Source organism: Garra rufa, chromosome 15, assembly GCF_049309525.1.
Source record: "Garra rufa chromosome 15, GarRuf1.0, whole genome shotgun sequence".
Classification (NCBI taxonomy): Eukaryota; Metazoa; Chordata; class Actinopteri; order Cypriniformes; family Cyprinidae; genus Garra; species Garra rufa.
In genome coordinates, this window is record NC_133375.1 from 43,798,828 (window position 1) to 43,814,160 (window position 15,333).

The window sequence follows — 15,333 nt, forward strand, 5'->3', positions numbered from 1 at the left end:
CAAGTCTCAGCCATTAAATTCTGTCAATTTTATGATAAAATACAAATAATAAATGTGTTTTTACGCTCTTTAATTTGTAGTGAGATAGTTATAATCGCCTCAGAACAAGCGGCATGTCAATCAATGATCTTTTCCTCTTTAATATTTGCACAAAATAAACATGAAAAAATATTTGAATGCATGTTAAAAAATGAAATCGGTGTTAAAAACATCTTGTTAATAAGTCATCATCTAATAGTAGGAACATAACATTTAGCCTACCTCAGAAGCCTATAACTTTGCCAACATTGTTTTATTTTTCTCATAAATCACCCAGTTGAAGCCTACTTTTTTATTGCTGTTTTTAATGTTAAATGCTACAGACTTTTTTTTTTTGAGCGGAATAGGTGGAATTTTTACATTAACTTAACGCAATATAACATTATTTTATTACATGAATTATTGTATTTTAAACTAGCAGTTTAAAGCATTCTATAGATAGTCTGTGAGGGAAATATTCCCTAAGTTTTGGATCATTTTTGTGACGCGCTCCTCCTCAAGACAGAGATGGCAGAAAGCGCATCTTTAGCTATTTTACAAAAGCACAATGTTTTGTTGATATTGTGAGGGCACACAACTAAAAGTAGACCTTTTGCAGTTCCAAATGATGTATTACTCTAACCTTTATGAGCAAAAATGATGGCGTATTTTAGGTTTCCACTGTTATTAATAATAAAAATGCAAGTGATCACTTGTCCATCAAAGAGCGCTTCAGCTTCCACTCTCCACACAAACGATTGGATATCCGTCTAACAGCGCATATTTATCTAGATTAAATGTTTAAATTAATATTGTGAAATGCATCAAGTGTTTTATGTCTGTAGATTTTATTCTAGGCAAGTCGTGTTGATTTGAGAAGGCTAACTTGATCAAACATGCTCAATGCATTTCCGCTGGCCTCTTGGTCGTTACTTTAAAAAACAAAAGCTTGAATTTAACAAACATAAAATGTTTCAAACATATTTTTATTAATAAAGAAAAGAAATCTAGCCACTTTGCCATTAAAAACTAAAACTAAACTATTTAATAACTGCAACACGGGCTCTGTTCTCATAAGTTCTCATAAGTGCAGGACTCTTTTCATTCCCCCGTTTCATTTAAAGGCCCATATGCACCTGCATACCCAGACGCTACACCCCTGGATGAAGCGTTTCTCTCGTTATGAGAGCCAAACTGCACCGAGTGTTTATTTATCTCCTGTTTGGGAAGCAGGACACACTGAGAAACTGGAAAGGTTTTTTTTTTTTTTTTTATGCAAACATCTCAACTAGGTTATTTCCTGCATGGCTTGTTTTTGTTGATCTTGATGTGCCTGATTTGAACTCCTCTGGAAAAACAAACACGCATGTGTACAGTAGGCCAGCACATGGAGAACATATTACCAAACTACCAAACTGAAACAATCCAAAAACTGATGGTTTACTCCAATAAATAATCTGATTTAAAAGAACAGTTCATCCGAAAAATATTTGGACACCCTAGAAGAGTTTGTTTGTTCATCAGATTTGGAATCAAATTTCATCACTTGCTCCCTAATGGATGTGAATGGGTGCCGTTTTTTTTTTTTTTTATTCTAGATTTTAGAAATTAATTCTTTAAATTGATCAAAGACATCTATAATGTTACAAAATATATGTCTAATTTCAGATAAATGCTGTTCTTCTGAACTTTCAATTCATCAAAGAAACCTAAAAAAAAATCCACAGCTGTTTTCAACATAATAATAACAATAATAATAATAATAATTATAAATGTGTTTAGCAGCAAATCAGAATATTCGAATGAATGATACTTAAGACTGGAGTAATGGTGCTATAAATTCTGCATTGAAATCAAGAAATAAATTACATTTTAAAATATATTGAAATAGAAAACTAGTTTTTCAATAGTAAAAATATTTCACATTTTTTTATGTTTTTGCTGTAATTTAGATCAAATGAATGCAGGCTTGGTGAGCAGAAGAGAAAAAATAGCTTTTCTTACTTTGATTTTTTTGTCTTGTTTCCAGCCAAAATATCTAAAAATTCTTAAGTCAATAACGATTTTCTAGACAAGTAAAAATTACGGTCTTGTTTTCAGAAAAAACAAGTCAAAATTAAGTGCGTTTTTGCTTGAAACAAGCAAAATAATCTGCCAATGGGGTAAGAAATATAATCTTGTTTTCTGTTTGAAATGAGATTGCTTTTTTTTTCTTACCCCATTGGCAGATTATTTTGCTTGTTCTAATTTTGACTTGTTTTTCTTCTGAAAACAAGACATTCATTTTTAATCTAGAAAATCCTACTTGGTTTAAGAATTTTTAGATATTTTGGCTGAAAACAAGACAAAAAATCTAAGTAACTAAAGCATTTTTGCAGTGTTTTAAAAACAGAAAAAAAAGAAAGAGAGAGAGAGAGAGAGAGAGAAATAAAGTATGGTTATAAAGTACCTTTTGGCTGGTGGTGTAGTTTAGTCAATTTGTCTGATTTAGTATGGTAAATAAAAGAAAAATAGTTACCATTTGTCAAATCTGACAAAATGTATGTTGAGTATTGTTCTTTTTATCTTACTTTCCGATTTGCAGTCACTTAAAATGTCACCATTTGCTAATTATTCAATAGCTGATCTTGAATTTGTATCCAGTACTGTATTTTACTATAGTAATACTATGGGGTGACACCAGGGATATTTCAGCATGTTTGTCCATAATCCATAATAACGCTTCCTCCAGTGAAAAAGTGGTCTGGTCTGAATCAGGAGAGAAATCTGCGCAGATCAAGCACTGTTTACAAGCCAAAACAGCTCTAAACAAATATGTGGCTGGATTTTGATGTGCGAGACAACAGGAGATGGACTTTTTCACTGAATGAAGCATTATTATAGATTATAAACTCAAGGTATTTTAGTTAAAAATGTCTTAATGATGGATTTATTTCAAGCTTTTGTCTTCTCCAGATGTTAACTGATGGACTGGAGTGGTGTGGATTACTTGTGATGTTTTTATCAGCGGTTTAGACTCTCATTCTGACGGCACCCATTCACTCCAGAGGATCCATTGGTGAGACAGTGATGGAATGACACATTTCTACAAATCTGATGAACAAACAAACTCATCTACATCTCCTGACGGTGAGCACATCTTCATTTTTGGCTGTACTGTTCCTTTAAAGGCAAAATTCAATTCCAGATTAAAAATGTACAGATAATGTACTCACCCCCTTGTCATCCAAAATGTTCATGTCTTTCTTTCTTCAGTCGATTAAAAAATTATGTTTTTTGAGGAAAACTTTTCAGGAATTCTATGGCGCCCGTAAGTATCAAAATGCAGCTTTAAAGAGCTCTAAAGAATCCCAGCCGAGAAATAAGGGTCTTATCTAGCCAAACGATGGGTCATTTTATAAAAATAAAAAGAATATGTATACACTTTTTAACCTCAAACGCTCATCTTGTCTAGCTCTGCATCAACTCTGTGTTTTCCAGTTCAAGACAGTTTAGGGCATGTCAAAAAACCTTTTTTGTAAAGGGTGTTTAATCTTCTTAGCCCGTTCGCTTTGTAAACACTGGGTGTACAGTGCTTTGCAAAAGTATTCATACCCCTTCATTTTTCTCACATTTTGTTTTGTTGCAGCATTATGTTAAACTGCTTTAAATTACTTTTTTTTTTCACATGAATCTACATCTCATACTCCATAATGACAAAGCACAAAACAGGTTTGTAACAACTTTGTAACAAATTTATTAGAAATAAAAAACTGAAAAGATCCCGTTGCATAAGTATTCATACCCTTTTCTGGGACACTGGAAATGTATCTCAGGAGCATTCATATTGCTTCTAGATGTTCCTACATTTGGAGTGGAGTTAAACTGTGGCAAATTGATTTGAATGAGTCTGATTTAGAAAGACACACACCTCTCAGAAAAGGTCTAACAGCTGAAAATGCAGATCAGAGCAAAAACCAAGATAACTGCCTGTAGAGCTCAGTGACAGACTTGCGTTAAGGCGATGATCTAGAGAAGAGTTCAGAAACAAATCTGCTGCATTGAAGGTTGACAGAAGCATTCTCCATAATGGAAGACGATTGGAACAACTAGGACTCTAGAAAATGTCCAAGCTGACAGAGATGGAGAGCTGAAAAGGTGAGGCAAAGAATGGCAGATAATTGCCAAATGCAGATGTGCAAAGATGCTCACATCAGACCCAAAAACACTTGAGGCTGTAAAGGTGCTTCAACTATGGACTGAGTTAAGGGTATAAATACTTATGCAATCTACTTATTTCAGTGTTTTATTTTTAATAAATTTGCAAAATTAGCAAATCTGTTTTTTGCTTTGTCATTATTATGGTGTATGGAGTGTAAATTGTTGTGGGAAAAAACTAATTTAAAGCAGTTTAACATAATGCTGCAACAAAATGTAAAAAAAAAAAAAAATGAAGGGGTATGAATACTTTTGCAAGGCACTGTAGGACGATTTTGAAGTTGGAGGAGAAAATGAGATTTTTTAGACATACCCTAACTGTCTTGAACCGAAGTGCAGAGTATGGATGCGCAGCTCTAGAGAAAACGAGCATTTGAGGTTAAAAAGTATATAAATTGTCAATTTGTTTACAAAATGACCAATTTGTTCGCTAGATAAAACCCTTATTTGTCGGCTGGGATCATTTAGAGCTCTTTAAAGCTCTTGTCTAGAGCTGCGCATGCGTACTCTGTGTATTCTGGTTCAAGACAGTTAGGGTATGTCTAAAAACTCCCATCTCATTTTCTCCTCCAACTTCGAAATCACCCTCCATCGCTGCAGAAGTAACGACCCAGTGTTTACAAAGGGAACATGCAAAGAAGGTTAAACGCCCTTTACAAAAAAAGGTAAAACAGCGATGTAAGTTGATTTTGAAGTTGGAGAAGAAAATGAGATGGGAGTTTTTAGACATACCCTAACTGTCTTGAACCAGAATACACAGAGTTGATGCAGAGCTAGACAAGATAAGCATTCGGTGTTAAAAAGTGTCATTTTTTTAGAAAATGACCCATCGTTTTGCTAGATAAGACTCAGCTGGGATCGTTTAGAGCCCTTTGAAACTGCATTTAACCTGCATTTTAAAAGTTCAAACTTACAGGCACCATAGAAGTCCACTATAAGAATTTCTTATCGACTGAAGAAAGACAGACATGAACATCTTGGATGACCAGTGGGTAAATTTGTACACTTTTGTTCTGGAAGCGATCCGTTAATGACATTTACACATTTATATTTCACTTCACTGATCTGAAATCAACACTTTCTCAAAGTCATAAGGGAGTTAAATGCTCTTCTCTTGAAACGTCTCATTGGTAATCGTCACTTGTAATGGTTGATCTTTGGACCCATTGTCTAAACTGTTCCGATTGGAGGATTCCGAAGAAGCGTCAGTTAAGCACCGCCCACACTGGTTTGATTGACAGGTGTCCAGGCTCTCAGATAGAGGCGGATAGAGACACGTCTGTGAGGTGTTCATCACCTCCTTGAGTTTTCGAGACACAGCGGACGGAGAGTCTCTGGAGACGATGGAGGACGCCTGCGCTCTGTCCATGCAGTGGAAGCTGTTCTGTCCCTGCTGTCTCTGAGAGTCGATCTTACAGAAAAGACACTTGATGTTCTCGATGACCTTGGAGAGAACCGCTTTACGCAGCAGGATGTAGATCCAGGGATCTAGAATGGGGTTGGTTGAGGCAAAGCGGATCGCCAGCAGATCTGGATTTTTATCCAGACGTTTCTCCACCGGCGTCTTATAAAGTTGGTTGAGAAACACTTGGACCTTAAAAAAAAGACACAAAATAACATTAAAACAAAAAGTTGAATATGTGTCCACAAAACCAGTCTTAAGTAGCATAGGTCAAAATTATCGATTTTCTTTTATGTCAAAAATCATTAGGATATCAAGTAAGGATCATGTTCCATGAAGATATTTTATGAATTTCCTTCCACAAATATATCAAAACTTAATTTTTAATTAGTGATATGCATTTAAGAACTTCATTTGGACAACTTCAAAGGCAATTTTCTCAATATTTAGATTTTTTTGCAACCTCAGATTCCAGGTTTTCAAATAGTTGTATCTCGGCCAAATTTTGTCCTATTCTAACAAACCATACATCAATGAAAAGCTTATTTATTCAGCTTTCAGATATCAAAAAGTGTCCTTTATGACTGGTTTTGTGGTCCAGGGTCACATTTGTGAATATTTGTTTATTTAAACATATTAAACAAATAAAAGCAGATGAGTGACACAGAGATGCTCTAAAATCATTCAGCATAATGTTATCATACTGTTTAGCATCCTATAAAAAGCATTTTACAAATGTGCACATAAAACAAAGATTGTTAGTGTTTTACAACGAAACTTTCTATTTTAAAATCCCACATTTAATTTGATGTGTTACTTGCCTTTTTGTAAATATCTGTGAAATTTACTAGTAATTTCTGAGGAAAGATTGTGTCTATACCAGATTGTTTATCAGTCTAATACAAAGAAATGCTTTCAACTTTTTAAGGAAACCGTACTCTCTTACTTTCTTTCTCTTTCTTTCTGTCTTTCTTTCTTTTTATTCAAATGTTTTAGATGATCCTCGGGTCCCTCCTGGAAAATAATTTTGTCAATTTTTCCTTGCATGCATAATACATTATGATTATAAGTGAATGCTCACCAAGTCTGCATTTATTTGATCCAAAGTACAGCAAAACAGTAAAATTGTAAAATATTTTTACTAATTAAAATAACTGCTTTCTAAGTGAATATCTGTTAAAATGTAATTTATTTCTGTGATCAAAGCTGCATTTTCAGCATCATTACTGCAGTCTTCAGTGTCACATGATCCTTCAGAAATCATTCTAATATGCTGTTTTGCTGTTCAAGAAACATTTTATTATTATTATTATCAATATTTAAAACAGTTAAGTACATTTTTTTAGGACTCTTTGATGAATAGAAAGATTCAAATCTGAAAAAAAAAATGCTTTTGTAACATTATACACTATACCATTCAAAAGCTTTGAGTCAGTATAATTTTTATAGAAAATTATATATATAGAAAAATAATATTTAGCAAGGATGCTTTGAGTGATGATAAAGACATTTATAATGTTACAAATGATTTCTATTTCAGATAAATGCTGTTCTTCTGAACTTTCTATTCATCAAAGAAACTTGAAAAAATCTACTGAGCTGTTTTCAACATAATAATCATAATAAATGTTTCTTGAGCAGCAAATCAGTATATTAGAATGATTTCTGAAGGATCATGTGACACTGAAGACTGCAGTAATGATGCTGAAAATGTTGAAAACATTCAAATAGAAAACAGCTATTTTAAATAGTAAAACTATTTCAGAATAGTACAGTTTTATTGTACTTTGGTTCAAATAAATGAGGCTTGGTGAGCAAAAGAGTCTTCTATAAAAAGCATTAAAACCTAAACTTTCAAGTATTTACAGTATGATAAATAAAAGAACAAATCTGACCAAATATATGTTGATTATTGTCCTTTTTTCCTTGTTTTTTTGGTTTGTGGTCACTTCAAATGTCTCCATTTGCTGAAGAAATTCATGAGCTGATTTTGACTAGGTGTCCAATATTTACTACACTCTTAAAAATAAAGATGCTTCATGATGCCATAGAAGAACCTTTTTTGTCTAAATGGTGCCATAAAGAACCTTTAACATTTTCACCTTTTCACAAAAGGTTCTTTGTGGCAAAAGTTCTTCAGATTATAAACAGATAAGAAAAAGATGGTTCTTTAAAGAATATTTGGCTGAATGGTTCTTCATGAAACCAAAAATTGTTCTTCTAATCTATGGCATCGCTGTGAAGAACCTCTTGAAGCACCTTTATTTTTAAGAGTGTAGACTATGTGACACTGTGACCCATTTTACAGTTTTATTGTACTTTGGATCAAATAAATGAGGCTTGGTGAGCAAAAGAGTCTTCTTTAAAAAGCATTAAAACCTAAACTTTCGAGTATTTATAGTATGATAAATAAAATAACAAATCTGACCAAATATGTTCTTATTACTTGTCCTTTTTTCCCTTGTTTTTTTTTTCAATTCATGAGCTGATTTTGACTAGGTATCCAATACTGTATTTTACTACACTCTTAAAAATAAAAATGCTTCGCAATGCCATAGAAGAACCTCTTTTTGTTTAAATGCTGCCATAAAGAACCTTTAACATCTAAAGAACCTTTCTGTTTCACAAAAGGCTCATCTTGGCAAAAGAAGGTTCTTCAGATTATAAAAAGGTAAGAAAAAGATGGTTCTTTAAAGAACCTTTGACTGAATGGTTCTTCATGAAAGCAAAAATGGTTCTTCTATTTTTAAGAGTGTAGACTAAATACTGTGACCCAGGGAAATTTCTGAATTTGACAGTTTTATTGTACTTTGGATCAAATAAATGAGGCTTGGTGAGCAAAAGAGTCTTCTATAAAAAGCATTAAAACCTAAACTTTCAAGTATTTACAGTATGATAAATAAAAGAACAAATCTGACCAAAGATATGTTGATTATTGTCCTTTTTTCCTTGTTTTTTTGGTTTGTGGTCACTTCAAATGTCTCCATTTGCTGAAGAAATTCATGAGCTGATTTTGACTAGGTATCCAATATTTACTACACTCTTAAAAATAAAGATGCTTCATGATGCCATAGAAGAACCTTTTTTTTGTCTAAATGCTGCCATAAAGAACCTTTAACATCTAAAGAACCTTTCTGTTTCACAAAAGGCTCATCTTGGCAAAAGAAGGTTCTTCAGATTATAAAAAGGTAAGAAAAAGATGGTTCTTTAAAGTACCTTTGACTGAATGGTTCTTCATGAAACCAAAAATTGTTCTTCTAATCTATGGCATCGCTGTGAAGAACCTCTTGAAGCACCTTTATTTTTAAGAGTGTAGACTATGTGACACTGTGACCCATTTTACAGTTTTATTGTACTTTGGATCAAATAAATGAGGCTTGGTGAGCAAAAGAGTCTTCTTTAAAAAGCATTAAAACCTAAACTTTCGCGTATTTATAGTATGATAAATAAAATAACAAATCTGACCAAATATGTTCTTATTACTTGTCCTTTTTTCCCTTGTTTTTTTTTTTTAATTCATGAGCTGATTTTGACTAGGTATCCAATACTGTATTTTACTACACTCTTAAAAATAAAAATGCTTCGCAATGCCATAGAACAACCTCTTTTTGTCTAAATGCTGCCATAAAGAACCTTTAACATCTAAAGAACCTTTCTGTTTCACAAAAGCCTCATCTTGGCAAAAGAAGGTTCTTCAGATTATAAAAAGGTAAGAAAAAGATGGTTCTTTAAAGTACCTTTGACTGAATGGTTCTTCATGAAAGCAAAAATAGTTCTTCTAATTTTAGGATTGTAGACTAAATACTGTGACCCAGGGAAATTTCAGCATGTTTGTCTCTCTAAACACTTTTATCATCATCCTCATCATCCTCCCTAAATCATTCTAATCTGCTGCACAATGTAGAAAGCTAAAAAGGAATGTCGCGCAGCAAATCTAACCGTGAGAAAGTTCTTGTTTTTCTCATTTGACAGTCCTATCTGAGGCAGCAGAGTGATCGAACAGATAAAGTTGGCACAATAACACCACAAGAACTTACAACGAGCGGAATGGAGCAAATGAGCACAACAGCGGAGGTGGCAATGAGCAGAATCACCATCTGGATCTCCGCGCCAGCCAGGCGGCCGAAGTTGCGGCTCCTGCCGGGATCCGACGCTCTTGTGGGGTCTGTGCCGAGCGACGTGCGCCTGACGAACCGCCGGTGCATCCGGATGAGCGCGCCGCACACCAGCACGTTACAGATCACCGTCACCAGGATCAGCAGCGAGCTGCAACCCGCGTACATGTAGGAGAACGCGGCGTGCGCGCTCACGTTGGTCCGCCAGTCGATGAAGCACCAGGTTTGAGGATACTGCATCTTGACCTCTCCGAAACCGACGCTCGGGAGCGCGCAGAACAAGATGTTGGACGCGTAAATGGCGAGCAGAGTGACTCCGGCCAGCTTCTTATCCACGTAGTCGTTGTAGAAATACGCGTGATTGATAGCGATGTATCTCTCGATGGACATGGCGCAGATGATGCTGAGTCCAGCGAGGGAGAAAAAGAGCAGAACGAATCCGAAGTACTGACACAGGGGATCTCCATCCGGCCACGCGCCCTTCACATAAGTGGCGATGGTCACCGGACTCGCCAGGACGGTTCCCAGGAGATCCGTGACGGCCAAACCGCAGACCAGCGTGTAGAAGGTGGTCTCCTTCTGCTCCCTTCTGGACTTGCAGAGCACCACGATAGCGATCAGATTGGTGATGACCCCAAAAATGAACATGATGGCCGGGATGGTGGGCTCCATCCTGCGGGTCGCGGTGCTGTTGTCCATCTTCGGCTGCGTTAAACGTCTCCAAGTGTCATTTTGCTAGAGTTGCACGGAGTGAATCCTGCTGTGGAAGTGAATAAAGTCATGACTGACTGATCCGCCCCTCCTGCTTCATATCACACTCTCATAACTAGTGTTGGGGAAAGTTACTTTTAAAAGTAATGCATTACAGCATTGAGTAACTTAAGTTACTTTTATGGAAAGTAATGCGTTACGTTACTTTTGCATTACTTTTTAAATCTGGGCAGGGCTTGCTTGTTTGTTTTTAATATAAAAAGTACATTTTTGACAAATGCTAAAGCCTTTTCACACCAAAAGCCTGAGGCTTAGAGAAAAGTAAACTGACGTCTGTACAGTAGACCGCAGAAGAAAAAATGTCAACTATTTAGCAATAAAAAAAGGAAAACAAATGTTAAATGATCTTGAGTAATTTTTTCTTATTAGTATGGATGAATTGGATCATCGAAGGTCAACAGCAAAGACATCAGTTAATAAAATGGGATTAAATACATAAAGGATATTTGTGTTATTTAGCATATTTAATTATTGCAAGGTTTGCGTTGAATTTCATTCGTTTTGCTTCATTTTGAAGAACACTGTATCTGTTTTTTTAGTGAGTGAGATGAATTAATGCATGTTCACATTTATTCTAGAACTAAAGTAACATCTTACTCACAATTTCTCTCAACATGGAGACAGGAGAGCTTTTAATCAATAAATGAGGGAAAGTAACTGGTGTTACTTATTTGAAAAAGTAACTCTTGTCAATTAAAAAGTAATGCATTACTTTACTAGTTACTTGGAAAAAGTAATATTATTATGTAACTTGCGTTACTTGTAATGCATTACCCCCAACACTGCTTATAACGGGACGTCCTATGGGAACCAAAGCATCCCGTCAAATACTCACTGATGCTACTGTAAAATCATGATTAATTTATATGCGCTTTAAACAAGAAGTGCAAGTTTCTTTGCTTTTTTGTTACGTTTATTATTTTTTTGTTTATTTTTAAATACAACAAAGTGATTCCTAATGAGGAGGCAATCACAAGATGCAAAAGTTTAAAGGTGAAAAATAAGAATTAGTGAAAGTAAATATAGGCTAAGCAGGATACTGTACACAGAAAAAGTACAACTACTGTGTAATTTATTTAAAGAGCATTTTTATACCGGTCTTATCAAAAATCAAACATGTTGAAACTTGTTTTGTTCAGATTGTCTGCAGGCAAATAACACTCCCCATTAAAAAAAGCTTTAAATAGTATTTTCACTTTATGCCAGAACACATTGTTTGCTTTGCTGCCTGCAGAAATTACTTACTTTTTGTTTTTGCATTACCAGTTACCAGTCAAAAGTTATTCTTAGTAGTAATTCTTATTATTTAACATTTTGAGAAATTTTATTTAGAATTATTTAGAAGTTTTACTATTTAAAATAACTGCTTTCTATTTGAATATCTGTTAAAATGTAATTGATTCCTGTGATTAAAGCTGAATTTTCAGCATCATTACTGCAGTCTTCAGTGTCACATGATCCTTTAGAAATCACTCTAATATGCTAATTTCCTGTTTAATAAACATTTATTATTTATTATGAATTATTATCAATATTAAAAACAGTTGAGTACTTTTTTAGGATTCTCTGATGACTAGAAAGATCCAACGATCAGCATTTATGGTATATTATACACTATACCATTCAAAAGCTTGGATTCAGTCAAATTTTTCTTTGGAAAGAAATGATAGAAATTAATACTTTTATTTGCTTTAATTCGATCAAACGTGATGACAAAGACATTTATAATGTTACAAAAGATATCTATTTCAGATTAATGCAGTTCTTCTGAACTTTCTATTCATCAAAGAAACCTGAAAAAAAAATTCTACTCAGCTGTTTTCAACATTTTTTTGGTTCTGAGCAACAATTCAGAATATTAGAATGATTTCTAAAGCACCACGTGACAATGAAGAGTGCAGTAGTGATGCTGAAAATTAAACTTTAAAATCACAGGAATAAATTACATTTTAAAATATATTAAAATAAAAATAATTTTTTTCAAATAGTAAAAATATTTCAAAATTTTACTGTTTTTGCTGTACTTTGGATCAAATAAACGCAGGCTTGGTGAGCAGAAAAGACTTCTTTAAAAAATATTTAAAAACTTTGACTGGTAGTGTACAATAACTATGATGCATGTTTTTAAAAACACAAGTTGTATTTATTTATAGTATGTGAACTTAATAAAACATGAAATTCATAGTTTTACCTTAATTGTACTTTCGTATTAGACTTATGGCTAATTAAGCTTTAGTTTATGGTGAAATTAAGTTGTTAAAAGGCAAAAAATGATTGATGTATCAATCAAGAAAAAGTATGTATTTATTTATTTATTTGTTATTATTATTTGTTTGTTTATTTATTTATTAATCAATCTATTTATCCAAAGTCAGCATATTTTTTAGGCATTTTGGATTTGTCAGATTAATTATTTTTGATGAACTATCCCTTTAACCATGCATGGAGAAGACCTGCTTAAACCATGTAAGGCTGGTTTAAATGGGTTTTTTTCCAGCATGGGTTTAATTTCTAATGGTAGATGTGGCTCCTCCATCCTGGGTCTGCTATTTGTAATATAGATATGTGACCCTGGACCACAAAACCAGTCATAAGGGTCAGTTCTTTGCTGAAATAAATAATCTTTCAATTGATGTATGGTTTGCTAGGATAGGAGAATATTTGTCTGAGATACAACTATTTGAAAATCTGGAATCTGAGGGTGCAAAATCAATCAGAATATTGAGAAAATCACCTTTTAAAGTTGTCCAAATGAAGTTCTTAGCAATGCACATAACTGATCAAAAATTAACTTTTGATATATTTATGGTAGGAAATATACAAAATATCTTCATATAACATGATCTTTTCCATAATATCCTAATGATTTTTGGCATAAAAGAAAAATTGATCATTTTGACCCATACAATGTATTACTGGCTATTGCTACAAATAAACCTGTGCTACTTAAGACTCTTAAAAATAAAGGTGCTTTAAAAAATTCTTCACAGTGATGCAATAGAAGAACCAGTTTTGGCTCCACAAAGAACCTCTCATGTCAAAGCCATCTCTTTCTTACCTTTTTATAATCTGAAGAACAGAAAGGTTCTTCGGATGTTAAAGGTTCTTCATGGAACCATTTAGACAAAAAAGGTTCTTCTATGGCATCGTGAAGCACCTTTTATTTTTAAATGTGTATGTTTTGTTGTGCACAGTTTTAAATACCTTTAGACTTTTATTCATGATATTTGCAACCAAGTTCCCTTGATACAGCACAAATAAATAAGTAAATATCATGACATCATACCTGATTACATAAAGTGGACTGACATCATGTCTGGATCACAGAACTCAAACTCCTCGTCTCTCGATTTCTCCTGCGCCATTCAGAGACAAAGTGCTGAAAAATAAACTCCAGCCAACGTCAATCAACATCTTCCAAAGAAAACCGCTCAAACCTGATTTGCATCCAGATTCTGACTGAGCACTGCTATTTTAGCTGGTTATATCACTTTGCACACTTTGACGACGTTAAACATACATGCATAAATAAAAACTAGATAAAAAAGTGTGTCAAGACAAACTTTAAGTTAGCTTAAGAAAGCCGGACCAGAAAGTTTGAAAAGTTTGAAAGTTTCACTTTCAGTCTGAAATAGTTATTTTAAGTAATTTTAAAAGATAGAAAGATAGATTGATTAACAAGTTATTAGCATGTTTCTGGCATGACTAGCAAGTTGTTAACCTGCTGCTAACATGATTAGCAAGTTATTAGCATGTTGTTAGCACAATTAGCAAGTTACTAACATGTTTCTAACATGACTAGCATGTCATTAGCATGTTGTTAGCATGTTACTAGCATGTGTCTGGCATGACTAGCATGTCATTAGTATGTCATTAGCATGTTACTAGCATGTTTCTGGCACGATTAGCAAGTTCCTAGCATGTTGTTACCATGATTAACAAGTGACTATCATGTTGCTAGCACGATTAACAATTTACTAGCATGTTTCTAACATGTTGCTAACATAATTAGCAAGTTGCTAGAATGTTTTTAACATGTTGCTAACATGATTAGCACGTTACTAACATGTTTCTAACATGACCAGCATGTCATTAGCATGTTACTAGCATGTGTCTGGCATGACTAGCATGTCATTAGTATGTCATTAGCATGTTACATGTTTCTGGCACAATTAGCAAGTTCCTAACAAGTTGTTAACATGATTAGCAAGTTCCTAACATGTTTTTACCATGATTAGCAAGTGACTATCATGTTGCTAGCACGTTACTAACATGTTTTTAACATGACTAGCATGTCATTAGCATGTCATTAGCATGTTACTAGCATGTGTCTGGCATGACTAGCATGTCATTAGTATGTCATTAGCATGTTACATGTTTCTGGCACAATTAGCAAGTTCCTAACAAGTTGTTAACATGATTAGCATGTCATTAGCATGTTGTTAGCATGTCATTAGCATGTTACTAGCATATTTCTGGCGTGATTAGCAAGTTGCTAACATGCTGCTAGCATTATTAGCAAGTTACTAGCATGTTAGCATGATTATAAGGTAATTAGCATGTTGTTAGCATGTTTAGTAAGTGACTATCATGTTGCTAGCATGATAAGCAAGTTAATAACATGTTTCTAACTTGTTGCTAACATGATTAACAAGTTATTAGCATGTTTCTACCATGACTAGCATGTCACTAGCATGTTGCTAGTATGATTAGCATGTTACTAGCATGTTGCTAGCATGTTGCTAACATGATTAACATATTGTTAGCATGATTTAGATAGGAGAGTTTGAATAGTGTTGATCATTTGAACAGTCTGTCAATGTAAGTCTA

At 34.0% G+C, this 15,333-nt stretch overlaps 1 protein-coding gene across 1 annotated transcript; it reads right to left on the reverse strand.

Moving 5' to 3' along the window:
• Positions 1–4,965: 4,965 nt before the first annotated feature.
• LOC141286732 (prostaglandin E2 receptor EP4 subtype-like) lies at positions 4,966–10,431 on the reverse strand. Its single transcript, XM_073818835.1, has 2 exons — positions 9,655–10,431; positions 4,966–5,809 (listed from the first exon to the last, which is right to left on the reverse strand). Exons 1-2 carry the CDS (start codon positions 10,429–10,431, stop codon positions 5,315–5,317), a joined length of 1,272 nt encoding a protein of 423 aa, XP_073674936.1. The 3' UTR covers positions 4,966–5,314.
• Between the last annotated feature and the right edge of the window lie 4,902 nt (positions 10,432–15,333).